The sequence below is a fragment of the Alosa sapidissima genome, chromosome 23 (genome assembly GCF_018492685.1).
Source record: "Alosa sapidissima isolate fAloSap1 chromosome 23, fAloSap1.pri, whole genome shotgun sequence".
Classification (NCBI taxonomy): Eukaryota; Metazoa; Chordata; class Actinopteri; order Clupeiformes; family Clupeidae; genus Alosa; species Alosa sapidissima.
The window spans coordinates 2,672,254-2,686,950 of record NC_055979.1 but is presented as its reverse complement, the minus strand read 5'-3'; the positions used below and the strand labels follow the sequence as shown (position 1 = coordinate 2,686,950).

At 41.4% G+C, this 14,697-nt stretch overlaps 1 protein-coding gene across 2 annotated transcripts in view; it reads right to left on the bottom strand.

Moving 5' to 3' along the window:
- The window catches only part of LOC121698440 (protein diaphanous homolog 3-like), a 295,588-nt gene that overhangs the window by 155,557 nt on the left and 125,334 nt on the right, over positions 1–14,697 (bottom strand). For both annotated transcript variants that reach the window (XM_042080537.1, XM_042080536.1), the window contains exon 16: positions 14,346–14,460. In XM_042080537.1, the coding sequence (XP_041936471.1) occupies positions 14,346–14,460 (115 nt within the window). The remainder of the gene's footprint in view (positions 1–14,345; positions 14,461–14,697) is intronic.

The following is a 14,697-nucleotide window of genomic DNA, read 5'->3' as shown; positions in this document are numbered from 1 at the left end:
AAGATGAAAAAGAGAGTGTGAGGACACACTCTGGTGAGACAGGGGAAGCTGCTCTTGGGGTTGCACACGTACATGGAAGTGAACAGGTTGGGGTGGAAACAGAGATAAAGGGATTGGAAGAATGATACACAGGTCCTCATTTTACACGCAAACACTCAACATATATACACAATGGTAAAGAAGCGAGAACTGAGAGAATGTGAGGTATTGTACATAAAACTCTCCCTCACCACACACACAAACTCTGTATTCATACTGTACATGCTAATTGTTAAGGCTGAAAGTGTTGCTGTTACCACTGATCTAAATTCCGCAAATGCCTACACACTAAGACACACACACGCACACAGACAGACAGACAAAAACAGCCAAACGTAGACAGCCATCGCTCCTCGGAGTAGGGAGTGGCCGCGGCTCATCAACATGTGTGTGCGCACGCACTGAGGGCATGTACCCAGAGCTGTCAGAGAGATGGACTGCTCAGATGAGATCACACACACTCTTATCCGTTCAGCCACCCCCCCCCCCCCCCCACACACACACACACACACACACACACACACACACACACACACAGAGAGACAGACACACACACTCCATTCAGAGCAACTTCTGTGAGCCTTGGGAGGACTCCGCTCCGAAATATTCCTCCCTTCTGCGGCATCATTCATTATCCTGGGCTTGCTGGACGGGGAGGCTTTTTGTGGTGAGCAGGTTTGTATTATCTGTGTTTTATGGGAAAATTGCTTCATGGGAGATATGAGATGCAATCTGGGAAGAAATGAACTCGTGTAACCTTTGGGCGGTGTGTACGCACACGCTCAGATAGCATCGCTGGAAACGAGCCAGCGGCAAATGGAAAAGCGTGCGCTGAAGTCTAAAACAAGCTCAGGAGCAGAGGCTGACACACAGACACACACTTATTTCTATTAGTCCTTCATCAGGCCTACCATATCCGCTGTTCAGCAGTCATCCCTTAATTACCAGACTGCAAGAGAACATCTAACCATGGCCTCATAAATAGATCCACAAGGACATACAGCAACATACAAACACACACACACACACACAATGTGGTTTCACTTACTAAAACAGCAAGAGGTGAAACAACTTAAGGTCGCCTTCATAACAGAATAAATCAGGTTCTCACAGTCCAGACTGATTTATAATCACACACACCCCTCCAGTCTCTAATACACACCACACAAAAGGACCATTTTTATGACTCTTCTCAAGTAGGTATAGGCCACTTCATTGAAATAAGCTTGAAAAATGGGAAATCAACAGCCTTATTACTTGCTATGACTAAGAGGTGGCCTCAAAAAAGGACTGTGGTGACACCACCTATGATGAGATTCAACAGGCGCCTTCTGTGTTCTGTCTCTCTGACTCCAAGTGTTCTCCTCTCTACTGCTGTCCAATCCAATCCTGACCCAGAGCCTTGACCGATCCTAACCCAGAATCTTTTATGGTGTCAATCATATGTCTGTGATTGACACAATCGCATTACTGTGGCCTAGTATGCAAGTCAGTAGCTATTCCCCCTATTTGCTATCGCATTGCATTGTCTTTAAACAGGCATACAGCTGGCGTGCCGCAGTAGTTTCTTTAGGAGTCCACCGTCTTGGTTTGTATAGAAATGAATATTAACTGACACATACACGTAAGAGGTTGGACATACAGGACGGTTGGTATGTGAAGTTCCGATATTTCTGCATTGCATGTAAATGCAATGGACTATTATCACTGTTCTTATTCTTATTATCTGTTTTTATTATTCTTCTTCTTCCGACCAAATTCAACGTTTAATGACACTAAAACCACTAAACCGTTTGACGTCATTCAAATGCTCCTACAAAGGTCTTGTAACGGACAATTGTACAATGTCATTTTTACATTTGTGAACTTTATACTTTTTGAGATATTTACGATAAAAGAGCAATAAATTCCCATAGAGTTAACATTGACCGCCGTGGTGGCAACTTTTAGCATTATGACGTGACCTGCAGCTGAAAGCAATCAACCGCGGGGCTGCGAGCTGTGAATCTTCTGAACATTTTGGCCTGATACTTTACTTGCTCGTAAAACTCTCCTTCAGAGGCACATTTCTCAAATTACAGACAAGGTAAGTGGTCCGATTTTTCTTATTTGACTCATTTATGTCGTCAAACATTATGTTATGTAGCATTTTATACTATAGGCTATGTATGAAATGATAGGTCACAAGTAGCCAAACTCGGTAGTTCTAACGTTAGGGGAATAGTTATCCTATCCGTTGATATTTATTATGTAAGGAAAGTTAGGAAACCCACCTAATCAACGTTAATAATTCGTCAACTTTAAAGTGACCGGTTAGCTGTAGGTTTCGATAACGTTAGCTAACGACAATTAAACCTAACGTCACTCCCAGCTAAGCACTGACGTTAACGTTACATTGCTCACTAACCAGTTTTAACTAACGTTAACGTTAACCAGATAACGTAAGGATCATAATGGTACGGATACTATCTGGCTCTTGATAACCTGTGGAAAGGAACCTGATGAAAACCTTACTGTTTGGAAACGGACCATATGACCGAAGTATTGTTAAAACACATTACAGAAGTTGAGGTATAACGTTTGTGCTGTCAACATAGCTACAGAGTAGCCTATGTTTACTTGGCCTAGGCTACTCATTTCTGCATTATTCTGGACTATAAATTAAAGCTTCCTAGTTATAGTAGGCTACATCCTAGAGTAGGCCTACATCGTAATCTGTAGAAAAAGTGTTCTAAGCTGTTTACATTAAACTGTTTGGCTATCAACTATCGTTAAACAGAAATGAATAAAACACAAAATGTTGCTGTTTGCAGTGAAATGCTATAGGCTAGTATATTTAACTACCATTACAGATTTATGGTGCAACAACCTCACTTAAATATCTAAGTTGTATTGAACAATTGTACACATGCCTTGTTTTTTGGTATAACTCTAACTTGTTTGCTTTTGTCTTTTAGGGACCAGACAAGTACAGTGTGTTGATGACCGTGTATTACTTTACGTGTGTGCCTCTCTGTGTGCACATCCTGCCAACCATACATCGCTGACATTAACACTTACATTCATTCTTAAAAACATGTGACCATATCTCAACATATCTGCACATACCTTTGAACTATACTGAGACATAGATCTGAGATCTACACTGAGACATTCTGAGTATTATATTGTTACAGGAGGACTATGACGACAACTATATGAAGCATGCACACATTTGAATCATACCTGTGCTGTGACATCTGTGAAACTTAGCTGTGCTGTTAGACCTGTTTTTAGACCTGAGCTGTGCTATGTGAAAATTAAGATTCTAACCTTTCTGTCTAAAACTGATCATCTGAAGGACTGAATCTTATTCTTCAGTGTATATATCACCACCTAATGTGACCTATTACTATTAACTGAGACCTCAAGCTCTTGCTGCCAGTTCAGAATTACCACTGATAAATAGATCTGTCTTAGGATAATATGATTGGCATTATCGAGTTCTGTAAGAATGCAAATTCAGTAGACATCTGGTTTCTCCCTAATCATTATTGGGTAACTTTAAAATTGGTTTCAACAACTGATTTTTTTTTTTTTTTTTACTTCAAGCTTACATTGGTTGATAAGTGTTCATACTGCTGTATTCTGCTGTATTAAAACAAAGAATGTTGATCAATATTGAATTAGCAATTTATTTTTACTGTCATGTACAGTACTCTAAGCTAACATCTAACCAAGTAAGTGGTTTTCAAGAATACTTTAAGTCTATGTAATCTGAATAATTATACTGTAAGTAATATAATATTATAAACAGCAGCTTTTTGCATTTACATGCAATGGTAATTCCCTGGAATTACATTTTCTGGTTACTATTATTATTCCGATATTAATAATATATTATTATTATTACTACTATTATTGTATTTAATGCTTTGGCAATACTGTAAAATTTACATTCATGCCAATAAAGCTTGTTGAATTGAACTGAAAAAAAAAAAACATGAGTGAGTGAGAGAGAGAGGGAGTGGGAGTGGGAGTGAGAGAGGGCTGGAGAGAGGGAGAGAGAGAGAGAGAGAGAGAGAGAGAGAGAGAGAGAGAGAGAGAGAGAGAGAGAGAGAGAGAGAGAGAATGTGTGTGCGCTTCTGTGACATCTATCACCAGTAGCACAAGATATCAATGCATAATAACATATGCTAAGTGTTGGTTATCCCTGACGTGTAAATGAAGCACGATACACACTGGGGACAGCAAAGGTTAGCCTGTGACATTTAGCAGAGGATGGTGTGAGGTGGTGAGATTGTGAGCCAATGACACACTTCTTGGTCTCCGACACATTTATTAGCAGCATGGCTGTCACTGCTGTAGTGGGGCCACACCTGTTTTTCAGAAATAAATGTGTGTTTGTGTGTGTCCTTGCCTGCCCTTATGGAGGGTGTGCTTTCCCCCCTCTATTCCCTCCAGCACGCTCTATAAAGGGTCAGGGATGGGGATCCTGAGGGATGTGTGTGTGTGTGTGTGTGTGTGTGTGTTGGAATAAGTCTCCTCAGACTTTTGCTCCCTTCATCCATGAAGGAGAGGTGACCTCACAATGATGAATACAGAACTGCTGGAGGGCACATGGACAGAAAGAGACATTCAAACAGCACACACATACCTTACACAACACACAAAGTAATGAAGGTACACATATCTGCACCATGGGAATGCTTTATGTGCAACAGCGGAAACAGAGTCAGAGACAAGAGCACTGCAGGGACACACACACACACACACACACACACACACACAGACAGACAGACAGACAGAGAGAGAGAGAGAGAGAGAGAGAGAGAGAGAGAGAGAGAGAGAGAGAGAGAGAGACCCACTGAGAACTGAGCCAGTTAGTGTTAGCTATGAAACACCTACATCTAAATTAACACACGCATACACTTACATAGACATACATAGGGATACACTTGTTATTCAATATGGAATTTTGAAGGCAATAACAAGTATAATCCTGTTTAATTGTGTGTGCAAATCTGAGGTTATTAACATAGTCTGAAAATCGCTGAATCCAGACCAGTCAGTAAGACACAGCAAACGGAAAGAAACACACATAAATGCTGTTCTATCACAACAACAGACAACTAAATATGAAAGAACAAGTAAGAACACAAGATTAAGAGCTAAAAACGCCTATAGAATCCTATGGCATTCTAGACTAAATAACCTTATTTCCTGAGGGTTTTCTGAAAAAATACTAAGAATTGTCAACGTCTACCAAAACCTTATTATCTAAGCCTCTGTACACCTAGAAACATGAAATAAAAAGCATGCTGCGCCAGCGGGAGATTCAATGTTGCGCTATGCAGCAACCGGCGGGAGATAGAATGTTGCGTCGTGCAGCATCCAGCACGAATGGGTTAACAGAAGAAAGCTAAACTTCATTAACAGTAAATGGATGTGCATGTGAGAACCTGAGAGGTTATGTTGGTCTTTGTTTGAATCTGTGAATGCAGAAAGAGGCTGTGCTGAGATATGTGCTCTACAGAGGCGGACAGAGTACACAGCTTTATTACTTGAGTAAAAGTACAGATACCCTTTGCTCAATTTTACTCAAGTACAAGTAAAAGTACAACAGTCAGATGTCTACTTAAGTAAAAGTACTGAAATACTTGAGTATCAAGAGTACAAGAGTAGCCTACATTTTCTAAATATTGCATTACTACTGCCACAGTGCTTACATTTATGTACAGAAACGTCCTACATGGAGTTATGAAAAATGTTAATGTTAATACCTTGGAGAATGTAAAAGGCATTGAAAGGAAAATCAAGTCATTTTCATCTTTTTACCATGTTGCCAGGGATGGGCAGTATTTCTAATACATGTATTCAAAATACGTATTTAAAATACAAAATACTATTTTGTAATTGAAACACTTGAAGCGAAAACTATCATTAACTTGTTCAGAAAATTGAAATAGTCTGGCGAGGTGGGGCCACAGGTTGGCACATTCCCGGGATGGACCTGCTGCGTCTTAATCCATTGTTTCGTCCATGGTTTCGTCTCTATCTAAATCTGACTATGGAGTTGACTTTGGCGGAAAGCTGAAGGTGATTGCTGATAGGCTGTCCCAATCAGTGGCGCCTGCACAATCCAATCACTTTTGAGAGGGAAACAACAAATAGAGGGTTTCCGAGATTTTTCTTTTTTCCTTTTTTTTTTAGAAGAAGTAACTGGTACGGTTATGGATAGAAATGTAGTGGAGTAAAGAGTACAATATTTGCCTCTCAAATGTACTTGAGTAAAGTCATGAGTACTCCCCAAAAATGATACTCGAGTAAAGTACAGATCCCTCAAAATTGTACTCAAGTAAATGTACTCTGTTACTGTCCGGCTCTGGTGCTCTATATCCAAAGTGAATCCTGTCAATGTTGATCTATCACCACACACACACACACACACAGACGTCAAAGCCTATCAGATGAGCAAGCCATTTCAAAAGGGTTACAGATTTCACGTTTCCATGTCTCCGTGTGTTTGTGTGTGAAATAGTATATCAGGACATAAGGAGCTTAGTTTGTCTTGTTGGGCAGTGGTTTCCAAACTCTTTTTGACAGAGACTGAAATAGCCATTGCCGATAATTGTCCACCAGATGCTGCATCTTTAACATTCTTTTGACAATTTAAAATGTTTATCTTTATATATTTTCCAATCAATTGCATGTTGCATATTCATCAGCCAAACCATTTAGAGTTCTTGTCAAATTGGTCAAATCTGTCTCAAACATTGTTTATTTGATTGTCTATATATTATACCAATCTATGGATTGGTTTATGTTAGACACAAGCTTGTTGCATTAATAATTAGGCCAGCTATCCCTTGAGCTCTAACTCATCAGAGAAAAGGTTAGTTACAGGTGATTAAGACTAGCATAGAATATAAGCATATAAGCATATTACCAACTGTTTGTTGTTTACAGTTCTTGCTCCATTTCCCATCCTAAACCTACCCATGTCTTAAGGAAAGCAGCAGACTCAGCAGAGTGTGTGTGGGTGTGGGCAGAGATGTGTCTTTAGGACTTAGTTAATTAGTTCACAATGCATTATGTCTTTATGTACAGATGCAATTTGCATATGTGTGTCTGTGAGACTTCCAACTAGTGTGTAACATGTAATGAGGGATTGCAGAGCTTTCATGGGTTTGTAAAAAACACACAATTATTGTGTGACAGACTGGTAGCACATCAGCTGTATCTGTATGTATATGTTGGCTTATTGGGTATATGTTGGGTATATGTTGGTGTGTGTTGTGTGTGTGTGTTCTTGTGCTACTACATCAGTATGTGAGTACATGTAGATTAGATTAGATTCAACTTTATTGTCATTGTGCAGAGTACAAGTGCAAAGCCAACGAAATGCAGTTTGTGTCTAACCAGAAGTGCAAAAGAGCTGAAAAGTGCAATGTGATATACAAAGTATAGACAGGTTGTGCATAGGCAGGGAGAGAAATATAGTGCAGTGTAGACAGTAGTATGCAGTTGATTTACAGAAGGTTTAGAGTAATATAAATTAGATATAAATATGTGCAGTGTATTAGCAGTTAAGAGCAGAATAAATATGGCTATATGATATGAACAATGTATGAACAACATGTACAGATATGTGCAATGTAGTAGCAGTAACAATATAGATAGATAGATAGATAGATACAGTAGATACTTTATTGATCCCCAGGGGAAATTCAAGGTCTCAGCAGCATACATACAACACAAACACATTCATTCAATCATACTATTCAATATAATAGTAGTAAGAATAATATAGATATATGCAGTGTATTAACAGAATATATTATGAGAAAAACAGAATAAATATGGATATTCAGTATGAACTAGGGTTGAGATAAACGATTATTATTATTTTTTGAACGATTAATCTAGCGATTATTTTTTTCGATGCATCGATTAATCTAACGATTCATTTTTTCAGTCCGATTCAATTTCGATTCAATTATCTCCCCATTAATTGACTAATAGCAATTTATACATGTTGATTTACATATCTGAATGAATTTCTTAACATTGCAATATATGTTTATTGCTCTTAAAATTCCAAAATAAAAGACTACAAGTGCAAAGTAATGCATTCTTAGTCAGAGGTAGCATTCAATAAAGTTCAGTAGTGTATAGGTCTAATTGAGTGCCTGTCACTTTAAGACGTTCGTGAGGGAACCCTTGCAATTAGAGGTCAGATTTTTCAGTCCCGGGCCCGCCCGCTCCCGCAATATTCTGTCCCGCTCCCGCATTAATGTGTCATTTTTAGTCCTGCTCCCGCCCGCATCTGTAACATGATGTCCCGCTCCCGCCCGCTAAAGCCCGCATGCAGGAGGGATAGCCTATTCAGTTTTTCTTTCTATTTCACGAAAGGAGCACACACACCTGAGAAAGACTCCAGATGTCTGATTTTAAGTTTCTTGGTTCTGAATGTAGGCTAACAACTGAAGTAGGCCTAGTCTGGTGCCCTCTTCCTCTGTCATGCTTTCGATTTCGAGTTTTGAACCCACGTAAACGACAATATAGGCTATAGGCCTGCTATCCGTCAGTTATGATTAAACCCCGTTTTTTAATGCTGCCTAACAGAACATCCAGCCGAACTATAGTTATGAACACTACTTTAAATCATTTCCATATTTAATTTTAGGGACAAATTTAATTTGCGGGAGTGCAGTGAATCATCGGTTTGTCCCGCACCCGCGAACGCACCTCTCTCATCCCGCCCGCTTCCGCAAACAGAGCTTTCAAAAGTTGTCCCGCGCCGCACTCCCACGGGTCTACCCGGGAGTGCAGACCTCTACTTGCCATTGTAACACAGTTAAAAGGCTGCTGATGTGTGGATGCAACCATAACGTAATTAGTTCAAATAACGGTTCGTACTTCTCCTTGGGACAAGCATTTTGGAGTCTTGGAAAACACTTTTCCATTTACATCGGGATTTTGCAAACATCCAGTGTCAGAGTCAATAAAATGAGCCCTGAATGAGTAACGAAATTGACAAGCAGCTGTAAGTAAGCATGCTGAACTTGATATCCAAACAGTATTCTAACGTTAGCTTTGAGATACTGCTTGATTGCGTAACTTAACTTAGTTTAGTCTCCTCAACGTACTATGTTGTGATAAGACCTAATGCAGCAGTTTTGAACAAATTTGCGCAGCATGGTCATAATGCTAAGCGGATTTAATAGCAATTTAGCCCGCCGTGTTCCATGCAATGCTTCTATGTGGCAACAATCCTTCAACAATCATGAATATTTTGTTAAATGCACATGCAGAGGAGGGGCAGTGGGCTCGTTACGAGAGAGAGAGCGGGCGGGGCAAGGAAAGGCTGCGTGCACAGCTCAATGAAAGGATTTAATCTTATCTTTAATTTAAATAGTCCGGTTTTGATTTTGTGGCGCCCCGCCACAGATTAGTCAACGTATGGGAAACACTGAAGGTGTAAAATTAAAAATATTTGGTGGCACGCGTTATGCTTGACGAATCGACGCGCATATTTTGCGTCGACATCATCGATTGCGTCGACATCATCGATTACGTCGACGCGTTGTCCCAGCCCTAGTATGAACCATATTGACAGATATGTACAGTATGTGCAGCTATGTGCAGTGTAGGGATTCACACAAAAGACCACCGATCCAAGGGCCCATTGCCGACCAATAACTAAACAAATTAGGCCCTGTCTATCAGTATCATCCCATATTCTTGACTTCTTCTCTGGGAATTCTTGATCCCATAAACTTCCTACACACACAGACAGACACACACGCATTCCCTTTTTGAAACTGCGTTGCTTTAGAGCAGTGGTCACCAAACTACGGCCCGCCAACTCATTTTGGGTGGCCCCCCAAAACATGTCCGTGGTATATAGCATCTGGCCCGCACGGGAGTACGACATCGTCAAACCATAACCTCCGTAATTTCCCCATTCATTCTCTATGGCGAGTCTTAACAGTACACATGTAATACTCTTTTTGTCCACTGGTGGTTGTTTTGGCGCTGTTTGCCATCGAAAGCCCGTAAAAGTCCTTACAGGAAGCGATTATATCAACGTTTTTTGGTATATCCAGTTTTTAATATTTTTTTTCGAAGTGTTTACAACTTAGTGTTAACCGTAACCCTAACCCTATCCCATTACCACTTATTTCATGTATAGCGCCACCTAGTTAAAAATTAAAAAGCAAAACATTAGGTGTTTTCATCACAATATCTCTGGCTGACATGGTCAAAACTGCACGAAATTGAAAGTCTAGGATCATTATGACACCCTCCGAATGCATGCCAAGTTTCGTGGACTTTCGTTCATGGGGGGCCTTACAATAAAATAATTTATGTGTACATTTAGTGACCGTACACCAACAAGGATTCCCGGGACACTGAAAGACCGGGGTACACGAAACTTGGTGGGCATGTAACCCCACATGGATAGCATGGAACCATCGCTTTTCGTTTTGATCTGTAGCCCCCCCGCTGGACTAGACCCCCGAAAGGAGGGTAGGGCAGACACAGTTTTCTGTGAATATTCTGAGAACCGTAGGGCCTAGGATGACCAATTTTTTTGCGTATGTTTGCCTCCAGGGGTCATGTAAACCCATTCCATATGCACACATGTGCATAAACAGATACACACGCACACACATACACAGTAATCCTACGTATGACACATACTCACACAGTAGACATATATATGCATGCATGCACATGCACACACACATGCACATAAACAGGCAAACACACACATGCACGCACACACACCTACCCACACACACATAAACATAAACATGTACAAGCACACATGCACACAATTCAAGAATTTCTCAGAATTATGAACAGGCAAGATGGGGGTGGGGTTGTATAAAATGTATATTACATGTGAAATCTATGAACTAATCATGTTTTGGTACTTGTTGTCTAGCAGATACCAGTGAGAATAGAGTGTGCATAATGCAATTCAGTGAGACAGTTAGAATCATATATGCCTTTCAGCGTGACTTATTTTTGTGGAAAACATGTGCTGGACTGGGCGGCGGTCATATTTTGTACCACTTTGCGGTACATCTAGTTTAAATAAACTCCTGGTGCACTTACGAACTTTCTAATGCCTCAATATTGGACTAAAGGTCATAGTTGTACTACTGCAGAAGTTTCGTACCATTCAGGGCATTATTAGTGGGGTAATTTACGAGATAAAAGTAGGTTCCATCACGACTGCAGAACGTCATTAGTTTCTGACAGCGCTACTCGACCAGGGTTCGACCAAGGGAAAAAAGGTTCTGGGAGGGTGTTTGGCTCGGGGTTATGGTGCAAAGGACCCTAGGGTGAAATTACTCCGAACAATCGCTTAAGGTAGACTGCTGTTGTTCACAGCTATTTATGGTTGATATACTCCGAGTCTCTGGCCCTCTCTTAGAGCTAGGCATAGTGAGCTGGCCCTCGGAAGAAAAAGTTTGGGGACCACTGCTTTAGAGGATGTGACTACTTAGTTATTTAAGAGGAATCCTGTCAGTAGCATATCCCCAGAGCGATCTGATTCTGACAAGCCATGTGAGCGGTAAACATGTTGACTTATTTACTAAGTGTGGTGAGTGTGTGTGTGTGTGTGTGTGTGTGTGTGTGTGTGTGTGTGTGTGTGTGTGTGTCAAACTGAGAGGGTATACATAGATCAGTTGTTGAGTGATGACAGATGACAATTAGAAAGAATAACTTTGCAGTGTGCTTCCCCTCCACTCCCTGAGACACAGACAGACAGACAGACAGACACACACACACAGGATCCCTGGAGTGCCTTGCACAATGGCATCTGGGGTAGGAGAAGAGCTTGGCTTCTGCAGATGTTTCCAACTCCCACAGGCCACAACACCTGCGTCTCTCACACACACACACACACGTACACCTGCAGGCAACAACATCTGTGTGTCCCACTCAACAACAGCCCTACACAAAAACCAACTCCCTAAGGCCATAGCACCTTAGTGTCTTGTACCTACTCATACAAAAACAACTCCAGCAAGAAGCATTTGTCCACCTCATTCAAAAAAACCACACACACACACAAGATTACTGATTAAACACTTAAGGGCCTTATGAGAACACATAAGCAACATCGGCACAAAATCTTGCCTGCACCCTAAACACATGGCTGTCTCGCACACACACTATACAGAGACAAACACCAACAACTGTGTGAGACAGACGCCAACCTCTGCTTTACACATGTGCTGATGTGTAGGGAGCACCAGACCGCCTTCTTAGGGCCAACTATGTCTTTCCTATTGCTTGTACAAATAGGCCTACACACACCTGTCACTAACACTAACTCTTAATCTCTTACCTTGACCCCCACTGTTACCATACAGTCACGCTGCACTAATAAGAGATACGTGATACATATCTCTTCCACTTTGTTGTCGCTATCTCGTCCGAACATATTTATTGTGTTATTGTATTGTATGCATTTTAATTATTGAATGTCATGCACCTTGAGACCAAAGCGAATTCCTTGTATGTGGAAACATACTTGGCAATAAACCTGATGCTGATGACACGATCACAATTGCAGCAAAGCACATACAGAGGCACAAGCCAACACACACACACACACACACACACACACAAAACTACCATCTTTGTATCACCCCCGAGTGCACTTAATTCTGCATCCGGCGCACTTATGAGTCATGAGTGTGTGCATTAAAGATGGATGCTAATAACACAGGTAACAGGCATCAGGTGTGCAGCGCAGGATTAAACACACTGTAATTAAGAGAGAGGGAGGGGAAGCACGTCTGTGTTCAGTGGCAGCAGCGGGGCAGTCTGTCTCACTCTCAGCTATTTTAAAACATGTTCATTATTAAGGAGCAGCAACCTAACACGCATGCCGAAAAGTGTGTGTGTAAGTGTATGTGTGTGTGTGACTGATGCCTGCTTTTCTAAGTGAGAAAATGTGTACATGTGTAAGTCCATTTACTCTTGTGTGTTCTCCTGTGTGTGCACACATCTATGAATGTGTGTGTGTGTGTGTGTGTGTGTGTGATTGTGTGTATATATGTGTGTGTGGCGGCCTCAAGTGGCATCAGGTTGTGACAGGTAGACAAATGGTGGATGAATAATTTACGTTCGGGGGAGGTGAGCACATAGCTACATGAAGACAAGCAAACGAGAGAGGAGAGGGATTATCAGAGGGGAGGTTTAAAACACACTACACACACACATCCCACTGAGCACCCCACTCATTTCTCCAACACTGATAGCTCTTCAATGATTCATCCGCACAACAGCAGCTACAACTACTAACACACCAGGCACTCACTCACACGCTCTCTCTCTCTCTCACTCACACACACACACACACACACACACACACACACACACACACACACACAACTTAAGCATCAGAACTGTGATTCAGAGTTCCTGTATCATGTACACAACAATTTGGAAGACTGAACTTAACTTGAGTTTGAACAAATCATCTGTAAAGTCTGTGACTATGCAACACTGTCCAGTGTATCAGCACACAGTTTGAGTATGCCCATCCCTGTCCACTCCCCACACGGTGCTCTCTCCGTCTCCTTCTGAGCACACTAGTACGGGAGTAGAACTGTCTCATAAAGATTTGTACTCGAAGAGGTATGCATAAATAGACGTGTATGTACAAATCTGTATGAGACAATTCTACTCCCATAGACTAGACACTGCTCACATGGGTGAGGTCTTCACTAATTTGGCTTGTTTAATGGGCTGGGAAGGCACAACCCATCCGGTCCCTTTCCCCCTCCAGCATGCCTCTGGGAATTTCTTTTCCCTTTTAAAAGGAATTGTGCCTTATATTGTTTTCTCTTGGAAACACTTCATTTGGATAACACACATGAGACAATGCTCAAAACACTACATGAGCAGTCAAGAAATCATCTCTACAGACCCAGGTCCTCCTAAAATGCCTGTCAATTATCGCTGACCATGACATGGCTCTGACCTCTACAGTCACGTAGCAAAAACAACATTAGGAGACTTTGGTGCTAAAATAACCTGTCATCACCTACTGCTGTATGCACTGTTTGCTGTATGACTCGGTTGGTGAATAAGAATCTCAACAGCCTGCAGTGTAATTTGCTCATTTTCAGTATGGTCACACACATACACACACACACACATCTTGGGATGTCAACTAATGACCTCGTTATCATTCAATGACTCACCAGAGGTGACGTCTGATTAGTGAAAACAAATCCGTTTGAATCTGTACACACACACACACACACACACACACACACACACAGACTCACCAGGTCTGTTGGAGCTGAAGGTGTTGGCCAGTCTGGCAAACAGGTCAGGGTTCTCGTAGCGGCCCTCATTGGCCACGATCCAGAAGCAGCTCTCCGACATCTCCTGTGGCCGAATCTAATGGCGAGAGAAGACAGGTCGCAGATTCACAAACAATTGAGTTTCAGCAGAAACACAAAACACACCCAAGTGTGTACAACAGTGTGATTTGTTCCCTATCTGAACATCGCTGTGCACAAACACACGCAATACCTGATCATCTCATGCCTAAAACTCTGGTTTCAACCATGTTTCTGCATACTGGAAGAGTTGCAGAAGTGCTTATCACAAAAAAACATAATCCAGTAATGGTTG